General features: G+C 47.5%; 1 protein-coding gene across 1 annotated transcript in view; it reads right to left on the bottom strand.

Moving 5' to 3' along the window:
* Positions 1–23165, bottom strand: part of MROH2A (maestro heat like repeat family member 2A) — a gene marked incomplete at its 5' end in the record, with an annotated part of 48787 nt that overhangs the window by 12983 nt on the left and 12639 nt on the right. The window contains 13 exons of the mRNA XM_079782039.1: positions 1796–1891; positions 2628–2736; positions 5564–5643; positions 6565–6687; positions 7785–7937; positions 9268–9390; positions 9731–9850; positions 18263–18370; positions 18770–18822; positions 19049–19190; positions 19617–19657; positions 20615–20762; positions 22862–22972. Coding sequence (XP_079638165.1) covers positions 1796–1891; positions 2628–2736; positions 5564–5643; positions 6565–6687; positions 7785–7937; positions 9268–9390; positions 9731–9850; positions 18263–18370; positions 18770–18822; positions 19049–19190; positions 19617–19657; positions 20615–20762; positions 22862–22972 — 1407 coding nt within the window. The remainder of the gene's footprint in view (positions 1–1795; positions 1892–2627; positions 2737–5563; positions 5644–6564; positions 6688–7784; positions 7938–9267; positions 9391–9730; positions 9851–18262; positions 18371–18769; positions 18823–19048; positions 19191–19616; positions 19658–20614; positions 20763–22861; positions 22973–23165) is intronic.

Below are 23165 nucleotides of genomic sequence, written 5' to 3'. Positions count from 1 at the left end.
AAGGTAATTCAATGGAGAAAAGATAGTGTTTTCAACAAATGATACTGGAACAATTGGTTATCTGTGTGCAAAAATACAAAAATTACATAAACTTTGATCCATACATCACACCATATACAAAAGCTAACTCAAAATATACCATAGACTTAATTGTAAAACCTGAAACTATACAGTATTAGAAGAAAATCTTTGTGATCTTGGGTTAGGCAAAGATTATTAGATATGACACCAAAACCATGATCTATAAAAGAAAAAAAATTATAAATTAAACGTCATCAAAATTTAAAACTTCTGCTCTTCAAAAGACACTGTGTAATTTATGAAAAGACAAATAAGAGACTGAGAGAAAATATTTGCAAATTACATAGCTAATAAAGGACTTGTATATAGAAAACATAAAAACTAAAAACTCAATAACAAGAAAGCAAACAATCTAATTTTTTAAAAAAGCTACCTTTACCCTTCAAAAATGACAAGATTATGAAAGGCAAAGACTAAGGAATTCTTCCAGACTGAAGGAGACTAAAGGGACATGACAATTCAATGCAATGCATAGTCCAGATTGGATCCTGGATTGGTAGAAAATAGCTGCTATAAAGAGCATTATTGGAACAATTAGTAAAGCCTGCCTATAGACCATAGATTAGAATATAGCATTGTACCAATGCTAAATTTCCTGATTTGATCATTGTATCCTATATAATAAAAGCCTAATATGATAAGTGTCTGGTTGTCTGGTTGGCCATTCAACCAATCAAAGTGTAATATGTGAATGATCTACTAAGGCCACTCAACCGCTCGCTATGACGTGCACTGACCACCAGGAGGAAGACAGTCGACTGTTCAACCAGTCACTATGACCACCAGGGGCACTGATGTGCACTGACCACCAGGGGGCAGATGCTCTGACCAATAGGTTAGCTTGCTGCTGGGGTCCAGCTGATCGGGACTGAGCAAGACAGGCTGGACATGCCCTGGAGCCCTCCCGCGGTCCCTCCCCAGCTGGCCAACCTCCCACATCCCTCCCCAGTCTCAATTGTGCAACTGGTGGGGTCCCTTGGCCTGGCCTGCACCCTCTCACAATCTAGACTGAAGGACCCTGCCCCCCTGAGTGCATGAATTTCATGCACTGAGCCTCTAGTTGTTATATAAGAGACTATTCTGGCCCCAGCTGGGTGGCTTAGTTGGTTGGAGCACCATCCTGTATATCAAAAGGGTTCAATTCCCAGTCAGGGCACATACCTAGGTTATGGGTTCAATCTCCAGTTGGGGCATTGATGGGAGGCAATGGATCTCTCTCTCTCTCTCTCTCTCTCTCTCTCTCTCTCTCTCTCTCTCTCTCTCTCTTTGTTCCTCTTTCCAAAATCAGTAAAAAACATCCTCAGGTGAGGATTAAAAAAATAAGAAATGAAAAAGAGAGTATTCTTCATGCATTGGGGGGATGGGGGGTAATGGGGGAATAAGGACACATATGTAATACCTTAATCAATAAAGAAATTTTTTTAAAAAGAGAGTATTCTTGTTCTGCAACTATCTATGATTTAAAAGGTGTGTGTGTGTGTGTAATGAGAAAGAGAAAAAATGTGACAAAATATTAAAATTGTAAATCTGAGTGAAAGGTATACAAGAGTTCTTTTTACTATATTTGCAACTTTTCAGCAAATTTGAAATTTTATCTAAATATAGTTACCAAAACAATGTTTAACTCATACCGCTGTTTCCCACAGAGAGTCTGGCCCTCAGGCCAGCTTCCTGGGAGAGGTGGCCATTCCTGGCCCTCTGCCAGACAACTCACATGCACCATCTCCTGCAGGCCCTTGGGGTCCATCTGCCTCTGCAAGAGGCCCTCCATCAGCTGCTTCAGGACACACAGGGCATTCGTGTACAGGGTCTATGACAAGCGAGGGAGAAGCCGGGCAGCAATGAGGAGGGTGCACAGTGTAAGATGATCAGATAATCAGCTCTTTTACTTTTGCTCAAATTGAGTGCTTTACACTTGTCTTCTCACACGGTGTAAAAGTCAGCTTCTTAAGTGGAACCCATTTCACAAAGGAGGAAACTGAACTCCTAAAGTCCAGTTCTCCTGATTCTTCATCCAGGGCCAGGCCCTGGAGGCACAAATGGCTACCTGACCACAAAAGATTTGTCCTTCTTTTCCAACAGTGTTCCTGGAAAATAGCTATCCAGACTGGGACTACATTTCCCAGCACTCCTTATATTTAAGTGGAGCCATGTGACTGAGTTCTGACCAATAGAAAGTGGGCAAAGTAGCTCATGAATCCTCCATACTCTTTCTCTTCCTCTCCTTGCTGGATATCAATACCCATGCAGACCTTCAGAACCAGGCACTGAAGAAGGCAGGGCTCCTGAATAACTGTGTGAAGCAGCTCTATCCCCAACCCCACTGCCAATTTGAACTAAGCTCTCATGTTGTTAAACCACAGAGATTTCAGAGTTTATCTGTTACAGCAGTTAGCATCACCTTACACTGACAAACAGAGCCTGCTGCACTTTGCTGCCTCTAACCACAGATGGGTGGTTCAGGATGGTGGGCTCTCAGCACTATTCATGTTAAAGCAAACTTACAAGTCCTGACCCAGAAAATGAGGTGGCTCAGAGGAACCTACCTTAATGGACTCATTGTCCTTTCCTGGGGGTTGGAGAGAAATTACAGAATGTATACTAATATCCATCAGCTCACTGTTTTCCTCTGTGGAGTAGAAAGGCTTCACTTTGCTAAGGAAAGAAAAAGTGACAGAAGGAGTGGTCAGTGGAATTTGAGATCCCACTAGGAGGGGTGAACATCACTGGCTCCTGGCCCTCTGCCAGACAACTTACATGCACCATCTCCTGCAGGCCCTTGGGGTGGAGGCATGTCACAGATCAAGAGAGACACCAGCTTTCCTGGTTGGGGGTTTAGGTGTGCACCCTCCTCAGGGGTCTGCACTCTGCCAGCCACCAGTGTCCATTGACTATGTCAGGGATTGAGAGGCAGACCCAAGGGTCCAAGGTCACCTCTCCTACTTGGTGTCTGCTCTAACCCTGTCCATCTCCTGCTCAGAAACATTCCATTGCTCCTCCCAGAACACAACCATGGACTCTGACTTCCAGGCTGGTACTAGCCCAGGGGTCAAGTGTAATGCCTGGACCAACAGCAGTAGGTCACGTTGGAGTTTATTAGAAACTAGAGGCCTGGTGCACGAATTCGTGCATGGATGGAGGCCAGCCAGCCTGCCCCAATGGGGGCCATCAGGCAGGGCCAGTGGGAGGGAGGGGACACGGGAGGTTGGCCAGCCAGCCTCACCCCCGATCAGGGTGGGGAGGGCCGATTGGGGGCCAGGCTGGCCAGGGGGAGGGGCTGTGGGAGGTTGGAGGAGGCTGATCCGATTAGGCCAGTTGGCCTCCACAGTGCATATCATAGTGACTGGTCATTCCGGTTGTTCCGTCATTCTGGTCGCTTGGCTTTTATATATACAGATGCCAATTCTATGGCCCCACCTCAGAGCTACTAAATAAAATACTCTGGGGATTAGGGCCTGGCCATCTGTGTTTTGATAACCCCTCCAAGTTTGTACATAGCTGCATCAGGCATCTAGCCCATTCTCTTTCTTTGTTTTTAAATGTATCTTTATTGTTCAATATATTACAGTTGTCCCCCTTCCCCTCCACCATTTGACCTCCTCCACCCCTCTCCCACCCCCTCCCCAGGCCTTCACTGTACTATTGTTTGTCCATGGATTATGCATATACTAGAGGCCTGGTGGGGTCCCTCAGCCTGGCCTGTGGGATAGGGCCAAAAACAGCTCTCCAACATCCCCCGAGGGGTCCTGGATTGCGAGAAGGTGCAGGCCAGGCCAGGGGACCCCACCAGTGCATGATCGGGGTCGGGGAGGGATGTGGGAGGTTGGTCAGCTGGGGAGGGACTGCGGGAGGGCTCCAGGGCATGTATGGCCTGTCTCACTCAGTCCTGATTGGCCAGACCCCAGCAACAAGCTAACCTACCAGTTGGAGCGTCTGCCCCCTGGTGGTCAGTGCACATCATAGGGAGCGGTTGAGCAGCCTTAGCATATCATTATCATATTACTCTTTGATTGGTTGAATGGACGACCGGATGACCGGACACTTAGCATATTAGGCTTTTATTATATAGGATGTATCTAAGTTCTTTACTTAATCTCTTCCTGCTCCAGTTTCTGAAATTGGTAAGTCTGTTACATGCTTCAATGTTTCTGGATCTATTTTGTTCGTCAGTTTATTTTGTTCATATAAGTGAGATCATATGATACTTATCTTTCTCTGACTGGCTTATTTCGCTTAGCATAATACTCTCCAGGTCCCTCCATGCTGTCTCAAAGAATAAGAGATCCTTCTTTTTTACAGCTGCCTAGTATTCCATTGTGTAAATGTACCACAGCTTTTTTATCCACTCATCTACTGATGGGCACTTGGCTATTTCTTGATCTTAGCTATCCCTTAATCAATCATTCTCAAGCCTGGGTGCATTTTGGAATCACCTGGAGAGCTTCTGAAGGGCCTTAGGGCCTTGTCAGGCTCCACGGATCCTTATTTAGAGCTCTTGGGGTGGGGCCAGGGTATCTGTATTGGTAAAAGTTCCCCACTGGCTCTATTGTGTCTCTAGGATCATTGGGAGTGATTTTAACTTTACTAAACTCCTGCCTGCCCCCCCCGTCCCCAAGAGTTTCTGTCCTGCTGGAAGCTTCCAATTCCTACCCACATCCCTGTACTTTGCTTAAGCCCAGATCAAAAGGTAAACTTCTTTTGCCAGCTCCTTTTTCTAGCCCCTGTTATAGCAACCAAATTGCATCTTGCTAGTAGTCCCCTTTTTCTGGTCTTGGATTTTTTTTGTTGTTCACCTACAAACACTCAGCGCTGACCTCTAATTCCTTGTGTATGTGTCCGCCTTATCTCCGAGTCCCTGAAGGGATGTTTGTGAAATTGATTTCAAATCTGTCTGTGTGTTGCCTCTAAAGAAACAGGCATTTCTGCTATGAGTTTAAATGATGAATCTCCTAACTGGTGAATATTTCCTAAACAGGACCCAACCACTTCAAATATAGATTTTACAAACACATAGCTTCTCTCCCCAACCCCTCACCCCATCGGTGGGTGGACAGTTCCCGAAGACACACCTCAGGTATTCTATTACTTATATTATTTGTATAACTGTATTAATACCATGTCGATAGGTAACTTCCTTGACTGAGCCCAACCCAGCTGGGAGGAGGCCATCTTCCTGCTGGCTATTCAGGGTCACGTGTGACCTTTTGCTCAAAACATCTCCTAATGGACCGAAGAACAGCCTACCTATCTGCCAATCACCTCCCATCCAAGGAGAAGAGCACAGCCTGAAATATTGTTGAGAATTATGGACAAAAGGGGTGGAAGCAGACTCCCATCTTCCAGGATGGCCCATTGCCCGGGAGTTGCCACCCAAGACCCCTGCTACGGAGGCGGACCTGCACCAAGGAGCGCCAAGGGATGGTTTCAGATTTTGCATCTGCCCAGGAGAGGTGCCTGGGGCACAAGCAGGGGGCCAGCTCACCTCAGGTGCAGGAGGGCATCCATGGCCATGGTGCGTATGGGAGACACCAGATGGTCGGTCGGCTCCGCCTTGATGATCGCCTGCCCGGCAGAACAGGGCAGTGAGCTGCCAAGCCACCCAGAGTCCCAGACCAGGAAGGATGGGGCCCTTAAATCCCAGGGGCCCTCATGGTGGCAGTACTCCCAGCGTTAGTGCCAGGAAGACCGGACGTTTTTAGGATCACTTGGCCTTTGCCATTTTCGGGGAAGGGCAAAATCTGGTGAAAGGTGTGGGACTCACGATGGACATGTGATTCCCACTCAGGTCTGCATTACTTGAGTGTATCCTTGGGAAAACCACTTCCCCTGCCTGAGTTCCCTTACATGTAAAAAGGGGACTCGGCAGTCCTGTGACTGGAGTGAAATGACGTGCGCAGGGCTCCTGGTCCAGGCAAGAGCCAAAGTCATGTTCGCTTCCTTCTCGGTGCCTCCTGTACCACCCACATCTCACTTCTCTCCTGAACTGCTTCTGATACAGCTGGAGCGGTGTCCGGGGCCAAGGCATTGCAGGGCGTGGGGAGGTCTGGCGCCAGGGGCAGTGGCTGTCCCACAACCTCCATCAGTACCTGTCACCGCTTCTTGCCTTTGGGCAACTGACATTTTCTAGATCTTACCAAAGTTCTGTGCAAAAATAGTTTTAAGCTTTGCCTGCAGCCAACACCTGCCCATAGGTCCGTCCTACGTATGGAGAAACGCTGGGGCGACAGTGGGGCTGACCTGGTGGACCTGTGTGTCCCCGCCCTGAACCAGCCCCCTCAGGGGCACATAGAGCCGGGCTGTTTCCTGGCCATGAAACGCTTTGTCAGATATGAGACTCTCATCTCAGAATTCCTACAGTTGGATCACAGCAGAACTGAGACAGAATGGGCTTCAGAGACCCGGGAGGCCCCTCATCCCTCAGACGCCCTCAGGAACTTGCAGAGTTAGACCCCATGCTGCCCAGGCCCCAGGCCCCCAGCTTACCACTATAATGGCAGTAAGATTCGTCTTTTGGGCAAATTGAAAGTCCCCCAGGCCCTTGAGGTTTTCGATGGCATTGGAGATCTGCACCACACTCTTCATGAAGGCCATTTTGAGGCAGATGTCCTGCGCCCAGGCCAGACAAAGGGATGGAGGAAGCATGTTGTGAGTGAGTCCAAGGATCCCCAGCCACAGTCTTCGTGCCTGGACCCTGCAACCGCCTAAGGTTGCTCCTTCCACCACCCTGAGAGACACTGACAGAGCACCTGCCACGTGGTGGGGCTGTGGGCCAGACCCCCCAACACCTGTACCTGAGGGCAGCAATTGCCTGTCAGTGAGCACCCTCGCTGACCAGGGGCACCAAGCCCTGTGTGTCATGGGAGAGGCAGAATAAGTTATTGAGATAAAACCCTCTTTGCTTTTACAACATGGATGTATCTTGAGGGCATTTATGCTAAGTGAAACAAGCCAGACACAAAAGGACCAATACTGGGCGATTCGGCCTATAGGAGGTACCTGGAGCAGTCAGACTCAGAGACAGGAAGTGGAACAGGGGCTGCCAGGGGCTGGGGAGGGGGCTGGGCAGTCATTCGATGGGTGCAGAGTTTCAGTTTTTCAGGACAAAGGGTGCTGGAGATGGATGGTGGTGATGGCTGCACAACCACGTGAATGTACGTAATGCCACTTAACGGGGTCATGACGGTAACATTTAGGTTATGGGTATTTTACTACAATTTTTAAAATAATAACAAAATAGTATGTGCTTCATTCTCTGTGTTTTCTCTTCCTTGTTATTCGAAGAAAGTAGCTAGTCCCTTTGCATTTCTGAAGACAACCCCATTTCTTGTCCCTTATGAGAGGCCTACGGGCAGCTCTCTGGGGTGGAGGGCAGAGGCTAGGATAGAGGGAGGGAGAGAGACTGGAAAGGGGGGCTCATCTTGTGACTTCTGAGGACCCATGCTCACCCCTCTCAGCACTTGAGGAAGGGGCTACACGCCACGTCCTCCTGCAGCAAAAAATAGCACAGACTGGGGCACTGGGCCTCCCAAGTGCTGGAAGTCACGTAGGACTCCTGGATGTCTCCATGTGGGCCATGGGCTGCCTGGGCCCCGCTCCGGGCTTTACCACCACCCAGAGAGGGATGCAGGGTGACATTCTGCCTGCCTGGCTAAAGGAGGGCATCTCCTGGGCACTGACTGTGAGTCTGTGTCTCCCTGGGTTACCTGGGAGCTGCTGGTGTAGTGGTGAATGATCTTGGCGGTGATGGGGGTGTCCACATGAGTGAGGAGCATCTGCCAATGGCAGTGCAAGGCCACACAGCTGTACATCACCATGAGAGCGCTCTTCACTGTCTCCCGCCTCCAGGGGTGGTCCTTCTGCAAAGCCAACGACAAGGAGAAGACATGTTGGGTGGGGGTGATGCGCTCAACTTGCCCTGCTGGGAGCGAGCAGGGTCAACCCCAGCTGCTCGCAGATCATCTCTGGTTACAAGACCAAAGGAGCCATTGAGTCAGCCAACTGTGCCTAAAACACTCGTTCATTCAATACTTTTTAATTGAGCACCTACAACATGCTGGGCCCTGGGTGTAGCGTAGTAAGTCAGAGCAAGGTCAGACTGCCCATTAGCTGTGAGCAGTTGGCTGTGTGGACACTCCTTAGCAGAGGTGGGCTGAGCATGCCCTCATACCTCCACCTGCCAGGCACCTGCTCTGGGCCAGGGGCTCTCATGGTGCTGGGGATCCAGCAGGAACAGACAGCTTCAGCCCTGCTCTCCTGAGAGGAGGTGTCGGAGATTACCAAACCCTCCATGGATGTGAGGCTGGGGGCCCTTGAGCCCTGCCAGGCTGCAAATAAAAATCCAGGTCTCAGCTCCTGCTCTGTGGAGCAGGTTGGGACACTCTCCATCCAAACAGCCAGACCCCCAGGGCAAGTGTGGAGGTCAAGGCCAAAGCCTGAGGCGTCAGTGACTCCAGATGACTGCCCACTGGGCCTCAGCCAACCTGTGGCACCATGCCCTGAAACAGGAAGTTGGACCAGAGGCTGGCCATGGGCTGCTTGGGTCGAACGCCTGGCTTTACCACTGGCCAACTGCACGCCTTTGGACAAGCTTCACTGCTCTCGTCTATACCACTGCCATCCAAGCCCCATTGATGCACTAAGGCAGAGCTCCCAACACCTTCACTTCTTCAGACCCAGTGGGTCTGGATGAGGCCTGAGACCCTGCATTGCCAGCCTGCACCCAGGTACCCTCATCATGAATAACTAGAGGCTCAGACTGGGTTCTAGAAAGGCCCACCTTGTGTTCTTTAAATTATCAGGTGGCCTCCAGATTGCAGTCATTTTTGATGATGGAGACATGGAGGGGGGTTCTTTTTTTAAAAAAAGAAAATGTTTTTATTGATTTTTTCAGAGAGAGGAAAGGAAAGGAGAGGGGTAGAAAGAAATATCCATTCAAGAGAAACATCTATTGGCTGCCTCCTGCATGCCCCCTACTGGGGATGAGCCTGCAACCAGGCATGTGCCCTGACGGGGAATCGAACCTGTGACCTCTTGGTTCATGGATCAATGTTCAACCACTGAGCCACACTGGCCAGGCAAGAAGAGGGTGTTCTTATTGTGATTGGGTAAGAACCTTGGTTGGGTGCTGAGAGCACTGTTGCTCTAAGAGGCTCCTAGAAACCTGGTTGTAGAGAGAAGGAGCCTTACCCGCCAAGCACCGATCTGCCAGGACTCCTCTGATTCATGAATCCTCTCCTCAAAGTCCTGGAGCACACTCAGCACAGTCTTCACCTGGCCCTGGGCGCACAGGCCAAAGCACAGAATCACACCCTGTGGGGAGACCAGGTCAGCTGGGGTGAGGGGGCGGGCAGGGGGCAGAGGAGGAGCCCCCATACACACATCCACACATGCACACACATGGGTGCACACACGCATGTATACACATGAACAAGTACACACAGGCACACATGGGTATTCAACATGTATACACAAGAACACTCATGCACACACAGGTATACACACACAGAGACATGAATGCATATACATGTGCATGCACAGGTACACACATGCACATGCATGCACACACCATGCATATGTGTATGCATATACCATATTCCCTGAGTGTCCAGAGAGCTCTGACAGATAGGAGGGGGCTGCAGGGTGCCTTCACCTCTCGGTCAAAGTCCTTGCTGTAGTCGGTCTTGTACAGCAGCTCCAACAGCAACACCTCCACTTTGTCGGCCTCCAGGCCTGTGGCCAAGGTGAAGCCCAACGCCCGGTACAGGAAGCTCTAGAATGTCAGAGGACAAATGGAACTTCAGTGTACAGTCTTTAAAATAAATGTTCAGGGGCAGTTGGACTGCATATACAAGGACAAGCATATTATAAACAGTGGAGGCCAAATTTCTCTCCTATACAAATTGAAACAATTTACACTCCCACCAACTAATCCAAGAGGACCCATTTTACCACATTCTCTCCCACAATAGGACATTATCAGTGAGAGGTGGGACTTTCCCACTTTCATTTATTTTTTTATTGGTCATATAGATCACCTTTGCATAGTTTCAAGGTCCATTCTTTGAACTTCTGTCTATATTCTTTCCCCATTTCCTGTTCAGTTATTCTCCTATTTTGTTTTCATTTGTAAAAACTTGGTGTATATATTTGAAATCCACACAACTGTAGAAGGTAACTATGATTATAGTATTTAGAGATGAGAAAGCAAGTAGGAAGTGGTAGAACCAGGATTTGAAAATCAAGCGTAGTCTTATGCTCACTTCTTAACAAACGTGTATCAGAAGACTCAACCGGCAGATCACTTTCAGTGGTCTATTTCCCCAATGTCTCATTTCCCTTTTGATTTTATTTATGACTAGAGGCCCAATGCACGAAATTCATGCACTGGTAGGGTCCCTAGCGGCTGCTGACTGCCGGCCGGGTACTCCCTCCCTTCTCCTGGCCGCCTGCAACTGCCTCCACTACTGCTGCTGCCAGCCAGGGCCTCCCTCCCTCCCCGGCCAGCCCCGCCCCCTGGTTGAACTCCGGGACAACTCTTGGTCGAGGGGACAATTTGCATACTACGCTTTTATTATATAGGATAATTTTGTTTTGTCACACAGAAAATTTTCATTTTCATAGAGGAAAGTGTCTTTCTTTTCCTTTGTCTTTTCTGGTTTATTTTCATGCATATGAAGGTCTATTCCATGTTAAGATCATAAAAATACTCACCCCGTGTATTCTTCTGGTAGCCCCATGGTTTTATTTTATTTAGTTTACTTCAATCTTTGCTCTGGGACAGTAAATCCTTCCTTAACCTGCTTCATTTTCAATATATTTTTAGCTATTCTCTTACTTTTTTCCCCCAGTCAGATGAACTTAATAAATTTTGTAAAATTTCGGAAGGAAAAGATGGCGACCGGCAGGAAGGTAGGGAGAGAGAGAGTGTGAGTGAGGAACCCATAGAGGAGAGTGTAGATGTGTGTGGTGTGTGTGTGTGTATGAGATAGGGTCAGTTAGATTCTGCAGGTCTTCCAAGGGGCTCCCGAACAGGGCAGCCCTAGACGGCGGAGCCCCGCGCACAAAGCGGACACTTCTCGGCGGCTGGTGCGGACGCAGAGACCACGCCATCTTGAGAAACAGAGCTGCCTGAGACTCAGATCCTGGCTTCTGACACAAACCAGGACCCTGCAGCCACCGGGGACAGAGAACTGCTATCACAGCTTCAGACAAACAAACAACAAGAATCCAGACTTCCCGGCAGATTTCCGTGAGTCAAAGAGCCTATCCCCCTCCTCGCAGGCGCTGATAGCGCCATAGTAACTGATAGACCTGCCCCTCCCCCAAGCTGCTGAGCGCCCACAGCGCGCGGAAAGCGCCATAGTAACTGATAGACGCGCCCTTCGCCCTAGCTGCTCACAGGAGCGCACACAGCGCGCACAGACAGCGCCATAGTAACTGATAGACCCGCCCCCGGCCCAAGCTGCCGAGCTTTGCGCAGGGACGCGCTCCCTCTTAGGGAACTTGGCGCGCGCTCGCGCACGGGACAGAAGCAGCTCCCCGTCGGGGAAATCTGTCAGTGCACACAGAGGGCTCCCCTTCGGGGAATTTGGGGGAATTTGGCTCGCGGGTCACAGCTCCCCCTTCGGAGATTCTTAAGAGCCTGCACAGAGGGGCTTCCCTTTGGGGAATTTGGCGCGCAGGACGGACTCCGCCCCCCTTCTGGGACTTTGGGAGCGTGCACTGAGCCGGCTCACCTTCAGGTTTTTAAGAAAGTGCGCTCTAGCCGGTTTGGCTCAGCAGAGAGAGCACACACAGGACGCAGCTCCACTTCAGGGAATTTGGCACGCCGGACACAGCTGCCTGGGATCCCTGACTCACAGCGCATTCACACTAAGAGCCAGCGACCCCAATTGTTGGTGCGTGCACACACAGGGACCCTGATTCTCAACGAGAAACCGCACAAGGCAACAGAGACTTTGACACTCGAGTCTTGGTGCAGACACAGGGAAACTCTGACTCCTGGCACATGCTAAGGATCTCATTCTCGGCACATACCAACAGTGTGGTGCAGACAGGGCCCCTGATTCTAAATGTGCACACGAGACCACACAGAACACTGGGGACACTGATCCTGGGCAAGTCTGGTTCCCACCAACCAAAGACAGCCACACGTCCTAGTGTCAGAGCACTTCAGTGAAACTAGGGTGGAGCGAAGTCCCCACAGCACACGGCCCAGGTCCACGCAAACAGAAGCTTGAGCTTTCTGGTAATAGCCAGAATGGGGAAACGAAATAACTCACAGAGGAAAGAAAATGCGGAGTCGCCAAGAAAGGAAATTAGTGAAAATGAAGCTTGCAACATGACCGAAAAGGAATTCAGAGTAATGGTCATGGAATTTATACATCGGATGGATGAGAAAATCAACAACTTATGCAAGAATCAGGAAGAAATGAAAAGTGATATAGCTACAATCAAAAACACCATGGAAAGTTTCAACAGTAGACTACAAGAAGCAGAGGACCGAATTAGTGAGTTAGAAGATCAGGTACAGAAACAAGCTCAAGCTGAACAGCAATTGGAGAAAAAAATTAAAAAGCAGGAGGAAAGCCTAAGGGAACTTCGGGACAACATGAAACGAAGTAACATGCGTATAATAGGGCTGCCAGAAGGACAAGAAGAGCAGCAGGGATTAGAAAATCTATTTGAAGAAATAATGACAGAAAACTTCCCGGATATGGGAAAGTTAAAAGTTACGCAAGTAAAGAGAGTCCCAAGCAGGATCAACCCCAAAAGACCCACGCCAAGACATGTCATAATTTCAATGGCAAATATAAATGATAAAGAGAGAATCCTAAAGGCGGCAAGAGAGAGACAGAGAGTTACCTACAAAGGAACACCCATCAGATTGTCAAATGATTACTCATCAGAAACACAACAAGCTAGAAGTGAATGGAAGGAGGTATACAAAGTGTTGCAAAGCAAAGGACTGAATCCAAGAATACTATATCCAGCAAGACTATCAATCAAAATTGAAGGGGAAATCAGGAGCTTTGCAGACAAAAAAAGCCTCAGGGAGTTTATCACCACCAAACCAGCAATGCAAGAATTGCTAAAGGGAATACTGTAAAAAGAAGAAATAAACAGGTAAGAAGGAATACAGACACAAAAATAGATATGACTGCAAACAAATACCTTTCAGTAATAACTTTAAATGTAAACGGACTAAATGCTCCAATCAAAAGACATCGAGTAGCTGAATGGATAAAAAAACACGACCCATATATATGCTGTCTACAAGAGACCCACCTCAGAACAAGAGACTCACACAGATTGAAAGTGAAGGGATGGAAAAATATCTTTCAGGCAAATGGAAATGAAAAAAAAGCTGGGGTAGCAATACTTATATCTGACAAAATAGACCTCAAAGTAAATGCCATAACAAGAGATAAGGAAGGCCACTTCATAATACTAAAGGGAGAAATCCAACAAGAAGAAATAATTCTGGTAAACATATACGCTCCCAATATAGGAGCACCCAAATACATAAAAAAACTCCTGGAGGATATCAAGGGAGAGATTAATAGCAACACAATCATAGTAGGAGACTTTAATACCCCACTATCACCACTGGACAAATCCTCTAAACAAAAAATCAGCAAAGAAACAGCAATCCTAAATGACTCACTAGACCAGATGGAATTAATTGACATCTTCAGAACATTTCACCCCAAAGCCACAGAATATACATTCTTCTCAAGTGCACATGGGTCATTTTCAAAGATAGACCATATGCTGGGTCACAGGCAAAGTCTCTTCAAATTCAAGAAGATAGAAATTATATCAAGCATCTTCTCAGATCACAGTGGCATAAAACTGGAAATCAACTACAATAAATACAATCCAAAGAAATCAAACACATGGAGACTAAACAGCATGCTATTAAACAAGGACTGGGTCACCAGAGAGATCAAGGAAGAAATAAAAAACATCATGGCAACAAATGACAAAGAAAACACAACAATCCAAAATCTATGGGACACAGCGAAAGCAGTCTTGAGAGGGAAGTTCATAGCTCTACAGGCCTATTGCAAAAAACAAGAAACAATGGTAATAAATTACTTAACCCTACAACTCAAAGAGCTAGAAAAAGAGCAGCAAGAAAAGCCCAGTGTAACCAGAAGGAAGGAAATAACAAAGATCAGAGCGGAGATAAATGACATAGAGACCAAAGAAACAATACATAAGATCAACAAAACCAAGAGCTGGTTCTTTGAAAGGATAAACAAGATTGATGGACCTCTAGCCAGGCTCACCAAGAAGCAAAGAGAGAGGACCCAAATAAACAAAATCAGAAATGAAAGAGGTGAAATAACAACAGACCCCGCTGAGATACAAAGGATTGTTACAAAATACTACGAACAACTCTATTCCAACAAACTGGACAACCTGGAGGAAATGGACATATTCCTAGAAAAATATAACCTTCCAAAAATCAATCAAGAAGAATCTAAACAGCTCAATAGGCCAATAACTATGGACGAAATTGAAGCAGTCATCAAAAAGCTTCCGACAAACAAAAGCCCGGGGCCTGATGGCTTCACAGGAGAGTTTTACCAAACATTCAAGGAAGAACTAAAACCTATCCTCCTCAGACTATTCCAAAAAATTCAAGTGGAAGGAACACTTCCAAGCTCCTTCTATGAAGCCAGCATCACCCTAATACCAAAACCAGATAAAGACAACACAATGAAAGAGAATTACAGACCAATATCCCTCATGAACATAGATGCCAAAATCCTCAACAAAATTCTAGCAAATCGGCTCCAGCAGTACATCAGAAAGATCATACACCATGACCAAGTAGGATTTATCCCAGGAATGCAAGGATGGTACAATATCCGCAAATCAATAAACGTGATACATCACATAAACAAATTGAAAGATAAAAATCACATAGTCATATCAATTGATGCAGAAAAAGCATTTGACAAAATCCAACACCCTTTCTTGATAAAAACTCTCAACAAGGTGGGAATAGATGGCTCATACCTCAACATAATAAAAGCTATATATGATAAACCCACAGCAAACATCATACTCAATGGACAAAAACTAAAAACATTTCCCCTAAGAACAGGAACAAGACAGGGATGCCCACTCTCACCACTCCTGTTTGACATAGTACTGGAAGTATTAGCCATTGCAATTAGACAAGAAGAAGAAATAAAAGGCATCCAAATTGGAAAAGAACAAGTAAAGCTGTCTTTATTTGCAGACGACATGATATTGTACATAAAAAATCCGAAAGACTCCGTCAAAAAACTAATAGACTTAATAAATGAATTCGGCAATGTAGCAGGATACAAAATTAACGCCAAGAAATCTATGGCCTTTCTATACACCAATAGTGAACTTACAGACAGAGAGACTAAAAAGGCAATCCCATTTACCATCGCACCAAAAAAATTAAGATACCTAGGAATAAACTTAACTAAGGAGGTAAAAGACCTATACACGGAAAACTACAGGACACTGAAAAAAGAGATAGAGGAAGACGTAAACAGATGGAAGAACATACCATGTTCATGGATTGGTAGAATCAACATCATTAAAATGTCCATACTACCCAAAGCAATCTATAGATTCAATGCACTCCCCATTAAAATACCAACGGCATATTTCACAGACCTTGAAAGAACTCTCCAAAAATTCATCTGGAATAAAAAAAGACCCCGAATAGCCACAGCAATCCTGAGAAAGAAGAATAAAGTAGGAGGGATCTCAATACCAGATTTCAAGCTGTATTACAAAGCCACTGTTCTCAAAACAGCCTGGTACTGGCACAAGAACAGACATATAGATCAATGGAACAGAATAGAGAATCCAGATATTGACCCAAACCACTATGCTCAATTAATATTTGACAAAGGAGGCATGAACATACAATGGAATAAAGACAGTCTCTTCAATAAATGGTGTTGGGAAAATTGGACAGATACATGCAAAAAAATGAAGCTTGATCACCAACTTACGCCATACACAAAAATAAACTCAAAATGGATACAGGACTTAAACATAAGACGGGAAACCATAAAAATACTAGAGCAATCCACAGGCAGCAAAATGTCAGACATATGCCAAAAGAAATTCTTCACTGACACTGCCCCTAGGGCAATGGAAGCTAAAGAGAAAATTAACAAATGGGACTACATCAAAATAAAAAGCTTTTTCACAGCAAAAGAAACCATCAACAAAACAACAAGAAGGCCCACTGCATGGGAGAACATATTTGCAAATGGCATCACTGATAAAGGTTTAATCTCCAACATCTACAGGCAGCTTATACAACTTAATAAAAGGAAGATAAATGATCCAATAAAAAAATGGGCAACAGACCTAAATAGAATCTTTACAAAAGAAGACAGAAGGAAGGCCAAGAGACACATGAAAACATGCTCAACGTCACTAATTATCCGAGAGATGCAAATCAAAACAACAATGCGGTACCATCTCACACCTGTCAGAATGGCTATCATCAACAAATCAACAAACGACAAGTGTTGGCGAGGATGCGGAGAAAAAGGAACCCTCGTGCACTGCTGGTGGGAATGCAGATTGGTGCAGCCACTGTGGAGAACAGTATGGAGTTTCCTCAAAAAACTGAAAATGGAACTCCCATTTGACCCAGTAATCCCACTCCTGGGAATATATCCGAAGAAACTAGAAACACCAATTAGAAAGGATATATGCACCCCTATGTTCATAGCAGCGCAATTCACCATAGCTAAGATTTGGAAACAGCCTAGGTGCCCGTCAGCAGATGACTGGATCAGAAAACTGTGGTACATCTACACAATGGAATACTATGCTGCCATAAAAAAGAAGGAATTCTCATCATTTGCAGCAACCTGGGAGGAATTGGAGAACATTATGTTAAGTGAAATAAGTCAGTCAATGAAAGAAAAATACCACATGATCTCACTCATTTATGGATAATAAAGAACATTATAATCTTGAACAAAAAGATAGATACAGAGACAGTAAAGCATCAAACAGACTGTCAAATTACAAGGGGAAGGTTAGGGAGAGGTGGGGGAGATAAGAGATCAATCAAAGGACTTGTATGCATGCATATAAGCATAACCAATGGATGCAAAACTCTGGGGGGTGGGGGCATATATGGGAGGGGGGTGTGGGGAGGGCAATGGTAAGATATGTACACATATAATACCTTAATAAAAAAATTGAAAAAAAAAAAAAAAAAAAATTTTGTAAAATTTCATAAAATTGTCAAATTTCCACAAAAACTCCTTTTGGGAATTTGACTGGAAGTAAATTATATTGCAGATTAATTTGAGAACAATGGACACCTTTACAACATTGAGACCCTATTTACGAACAAGAGGTGGTATCTATTTGATTAGGGCTTCTTTTAGCTCCCCTGCCTCTCCTTGCAATTTTGTGTTCTTCACATATTTAATATTTTATGATTGAAGATATATATTGATTATATATTTTACATTGCACTGGTCCTTTGACTATGTATTTATTATATTGTATTATATTTTTTTGTAAATAGGAAGATAATGATTTCTGCATGCTAATTTGGGCCTTATCTTCTTTACTGCTAAGCTAGAACCTGGAGACTCCTTTAGCCTTCTGTGGCTCTATGTCATCCTCACCCTTTCCCTATTTACCGAAATCTGTTCAGACATCTCAGTCTGTGCCTGTTGGACTCTGATATCAGACAACTTCAGGTGGAAAGGGAGATAAGAAAGATGGGGAAGCTAGTGACTGGAGGAGAGATTGCCCAGCTTCAACAAGCAGGTTCTTAAAACACACACACACACAGCCCTAACCGGTTTGGCTCAGTGGACAGAGGGTCGGCCTGTGGACTGAAGGGTCCCAGGTTGGATTCCGATCAAGGGCATGTACCTTGGTTGGGGGCACATCCCCAGTAGGGGGTGTGCAGGAGGCAGCTGATCAATGTTTCTCTCTCATTGATGTTTCTAACTCTCTATTCCTCTCCCTTCCTCTCTGTAAAAAAATCAATAAAATATATTACACACACACACACACACACACACACACACACACACACTACAAAACCCCACTGGTCTGAACCCCCCTTCTCTCTTCCCAGGACCCTGTAGGCAGCCATGGGTACCACTGCTCTCACACAGCTGCTGTGGGGACCAACCTTCTCCAGGGAAGGGCTGTCAAAGCTCTCAATCTGGTTGTTCAGCTCTTTGCCCAGACGCAGGCTCCAGTTGGAACCCCGAGTCTTCTTGAGGGAGAGTCTCAGAAACTGGGGAGGCAGAAGACATGGGTATGCAGTGCTCCAGTAGGGCTGTGTGGTACTGAGTAGTGACCCACCTTCTCTAACCCTCTCCCCAATCTGAATCACTGGACCCATAAAGCCCTGATCCATTCTGTGGGCCTGGGGGTCTGGGGAACAGCTGTGGCTTGTGAGATGGTGGGAGGGGTGTCACCCCTGTGCTGATTTCCTGAGTACTTGGTGTCACAGAATGGAAGGCCCTCTGTTCTCCCCTGCGGCTAGACACAGCTGTGGAATGCTTGGTATTCCTCAAGTCTTCTAAAAGGAGAGTGTGTCCTTTAGGGACTCCTAAAATCTCCACATGCCAACCCCACCATGTGCCCTCCCATCCATCCTCCCCGGCCTCAGCAGGCTGGGTCACCTCTTTACCTGAATCAGCTTGTCCTCCCAAATCTCCTGATTCCAGGTAAACTTAGTATGTTCTGTGGAAAGAAGGATCACACATGCTACTCTCTGCTACTCCCCTCTGGGGCACCTCCTTAGCCTGGCCTGTGAAGCCCTCCATGGGGCATGCTCACCACACGCTATATTTCCCTCCCCACCTTCCCAAGGACCAAAGTAGGCTGTGATGCTCTACCATAGCCTCGCCTCCCGGTGTGCACGCCACGTAATTAGTACCCCAGTCTGCAAGCTGAGTGGGCACTTCACCTTCCAGGTACTTGATCAGCAGTGGGATCTCCAGCTCCCACATGTCGGCCATGGAGGGTGCAATGCTGTGGCTCAGGGTCCTCAGGAGGTTGAGCATGGCTATCCCCCTCCCCTCCCCTTCGTAGGGGGATGACATCAGCACCTGCAGGGAACCAAGACTCCAGTGGGGCTCTGCCTGAGGTCTGGGCAGCCCTGGGCTCCTCACCCCCACAAAGAACACCTGGGACCAGATTGTGAGCTCCTTCCCTAGCCCCTGGGTCATAGATTAGCATCTGGAGTCCACACAAAGGTGCAAGATGGAGCCCGCCTCCCGGGGGCAGGCAAGCCACTGTCCTGGGAGTGCTTTGAGATGCTCAAAGGCCGAGCAGAGGAATCTGAGAGCAGGTCCAAGTCCACTGTTTCTGGCACACCTATACCAGAGAGACAGCAGGGACCAGGAAAGCTCTGTTGTGCCAAGCATCCAGCTCCCTCCTCTCTCTGGGGGCTCTGGGAATTAGGAGCTCGAGGGAGAGGCAACACAGGACACGGTCTCAGCCAGGCCAGGGCACAACCTGGGCCAGCCACTCACCAGGAGACGGGCCAGGAGCTTCTGCGGTGCAGGCAGGTCCACTGAGGAAGAAGGAGATTCGACCCCCGCTGGTGTACTTGGCCCAAACCAGGATGTGCCCCACCCCTGTGTCCCCAAGGTGGGGCTTTACCCTGGATAATTGGCTTATCCTGGGAAGAGTGGAGGATCATGCTATGGGCTGGGGCTTAGAAGATGCTATTTCAAGATAAGCCCACTTTGCAGTGGACACCAGGGTCTCCCATGAGAGTGTGTGTCTCTTACTGTGAACCTTGGCATTTATTGAGCCAACAGTGATCAGACACCTGCCCCCCACCTCCTCGCAACTACAGGTGCTGGGAGTCAATGAGTCTGTAAGAAACAAACACAGCGCTTGGGCCAGTGGGCAAGGGAGGACCAAGCTTCCTGAGAAGTTGCAAGTGAGAGAGCCGAGTTGGGAATGGGGGCATGAGGAAGACCTCAGGGGCATGAGGAAGACCTCACTGGTTGCTCAAAGCAGGTCCCACCGTTTGCTGTCCCTGGGTTCTAAAGGGCACCTCAATCCACCTCCACTGTCAGCCATGCCCATCAGCAAACCCCTGGGCCCTGAGAGCAGCCCCCTGGGAACAGCAGTGTCATCCTGCACATAGCTGGGCCTAGTCACTTTTTTGAGTCTTATGTTCACAGTGCTCAGTCGCGGGACCACAGTGGAGTGGCTTACAGAGGACATCTATAGCTCCTCCACCTGGCTCACAGCAGTTCAGAGAGGTCACACAAGGGGAGAGGCTGAGCCAGGATCTTGAAAGGGTGGGGTCTGGGCTGGGTCATGGGGACATGAAGAGTGAGCCACCAGAGGAAGTTGTCCAGTGTTAATACCTCCTCAGATGAGGCAAGAGCAGGCCTTTGGCCTGGCTGTTTGGACTCTGGGATGCTTCCTGGAGGAGGGGAAGTGTTCAGAGACAGGAGGGTCTCACTTAAGGGACCTGCCCAATCCCACCAGCTGGCTCAGGGATGCTGCCCACCATGCCTGCTCTTGCTGGTCGTGTTGGCCTCCCCATCCATGATGTGGAACTGGCGTTCCGCCAGGTTTGTGAGGCTGATGCAGATGGGGGTCAAGACCTCCATGTTATCGGTCTCCATGATGTAGCACAAGAGCCTCACCCAAAACTCCTGGTGGAGAGAGGGGGCCAGGATTAGCTGGGACGTCCCATGGCCACATGAGGAGATGGGTCAGGCTCCCCCACAGTGTGGGCCTCACCTCAGTTTCCCCAAACTGTACTCCCACCCACTGACAGCCTCAACCCTGGCTGGCTCTGTTGCCAACCCCAGTCTTTGTCAGGGCCATCAAGTGACACCCCCCTGATATGGCGGAGGAAGCCAGCTAGTCCTAGGGCGCCCAACTCCCACCCCTGCTGACCTCCCACCAACCCCACACCATCACATCCTCTTCGACCAGCACCCTCCCTCTGACCCCAAATCCTATAGAGATACACACTGGGCAGATGACTCAACCGAGCTTGCCCACTGTGATGGTCAGATTTATGTGTCAACATGGCTAGGTGAGAGTGTACCATATACCAGTTATTCAACCAAACACTACTCTAGGTGTGGCTGTGAAGGGTTTTGTAATCCTTAAAGGAGATTATCCGAGATAGGGTGGGTGGACTTCATCCCATCAGTTAAAGAGCCTTAAGAGCAAAACAACTACGGTAAGTTTCTCATGACAGCAGCATCAGCTCCTACCTGAGTTTCCAGCCTGCAGGCCTGTCCTGCAAACTTCAGGCTTGCCAGCCCCCATAATTGCACAAACCAGTGCCTTGAAATAAATTGTGTGTAGGTATGTGTGTATCTCCTATGGTCCTGTTTCTCTGGAGAACGCTGACTGATACAGATTCTTGGAGCCCCCCAACTTCACCCTACCATCTCACCCCTCCTTAGATGATTATTGAACACCCCTAGCTAATCCTGGTCCCCCTAAGCCTCATTACACGTCTCAGGGAGTTTGGACTAAGGCTCTGGTGCTATTAATCAACAAGTGAAGCCACTCAGCTATTCTGGCTGCCAGGACTAGAATCTTCAACTCCTGGGTTCCCCCAAGGAGGAGGCATCATGGTGAACTGGAAACAGCATTTTAATCCTGGATGCACTATTTACCAGCTTCATAGCCTGGAGCAAATTAATATCTCTCTGATCCTTAGTTTCCTCATCTACAAAAGGAGGGTAATAATAAGAGAGCCTAACTCATAAGCCTCATTACACGTCTCAGGGAGTTTGGACTAAGGCTCTGGTGCTATTAATCAACAAGTGAAGCCACTCAGCTATTCTGGCTGCCAGGACTAGAATCTTCAACTCCTGGGTTCCCCCAAGGAGGAGGCATCATGGTGAACTGGAAACAGCATTTTAATCCTGGATGCACTATTTACCAGCTTCATAGCCTGGAGCAAATTAATATCTCTCTGATCCTTAGTTTCCTCATCTACAAAAGGAGGGTAATAATAAGAGAGCCTAACTCATAGGGCTGTTGGGATAATTAAATGAGTGTCTACGTGCTACACGCCTGGCACAGTACCTGCTATATACAGGTGCTCAGTGAATTGTAGAGGTCGTTGTTCTTCTCATTATTTCTGTTATTAAGATAAGCTGCCACTGGACAGGGGTATCTATCCCAAGGCCTAACGTAATGGACAATGATATCCTCCTTGAGCTGCATGGTAAATGTTTCCTATCTTATTGCTATGTCACAGTGTATTGCAATTAAAAGTTGACACATTTATTTCTCCTTAAGCCTGTGAATTCATTGGGGCCATACTGTGTCATTTTGGTGTATGTCCTCATGTCTTTACTGTATGTTTATGGAATTAAACCACTAAAATAATTTGTTTTCACACATACACACACACACACACACACACACACACACACACACACACACACACACACACCTGGACTGAAGGAGATTTAAGGCAACAAATACATTTCGGGCAATAAGTCAGCTGATACATATTAAGGCTTACTGTGTTGCCAGCCATTGCCCAAGCATCTGGGTGCTCTAAGTTCCCATCAAGCACCTGGCTCTGGAACTGGATCTTGAAGGATTACAGCTCAGACAATTGGAAGATCAAGGTCCCCAGGCCTCACAGGCAGTGGGAATGGGAGAAGCAACAGCACAGCTCTGGACATGCACCATTTCCCCAAGCCGGTGCCATGCAGACAAGAGCAATTAGCTTCAGTGTGCCAGCCCAGCGGGCAGGTGGGCGGGGCTCACTCACGTTGGTCATCCCACTGACAGCAGAGGTTATGATCTTCACGGTGTCCATGGTGACTTTGTGGACCATCTTTTCCTCCAGGTCCCTCTGATGAAAGCTCTCCCGGCGATTTGTCTAGAATGCAGAACCGAGGGGCCCCTGCTTGAGGGCTGGCAAGGGGTTTGCTGTGCTCTTGGGTGTGATCTCCTCACCCCCCATGGGGTTGAAGCCCAGACACTGAGTCTCCAGGATGCCCAGAGCCCTGAATGCCTCTCTGTGTTTTCTAGACTCCTGACTGTGTGGCTGCACCCACCTTTACCTACAGTTT

This window comes from Cnephaeus nilssonii, assembly GCF_951640355.1.
Source record: "Cnephaeus nilssonii genome assembly, chromosome: 10".
NCBI classification, from domain to species: domain Eukaryota; kingdom Metazoa; phylum Chordata; class Mammalia; order Chiroptera; family Vespertilionidae; genus Cnephaeus; species Cnephaeus nilssonii.
The sequence above is the reverse complement of the archived record's forward strand: the minus strand, read 5'-3'. Positions and strand labels throughout refer to the sequence as shown.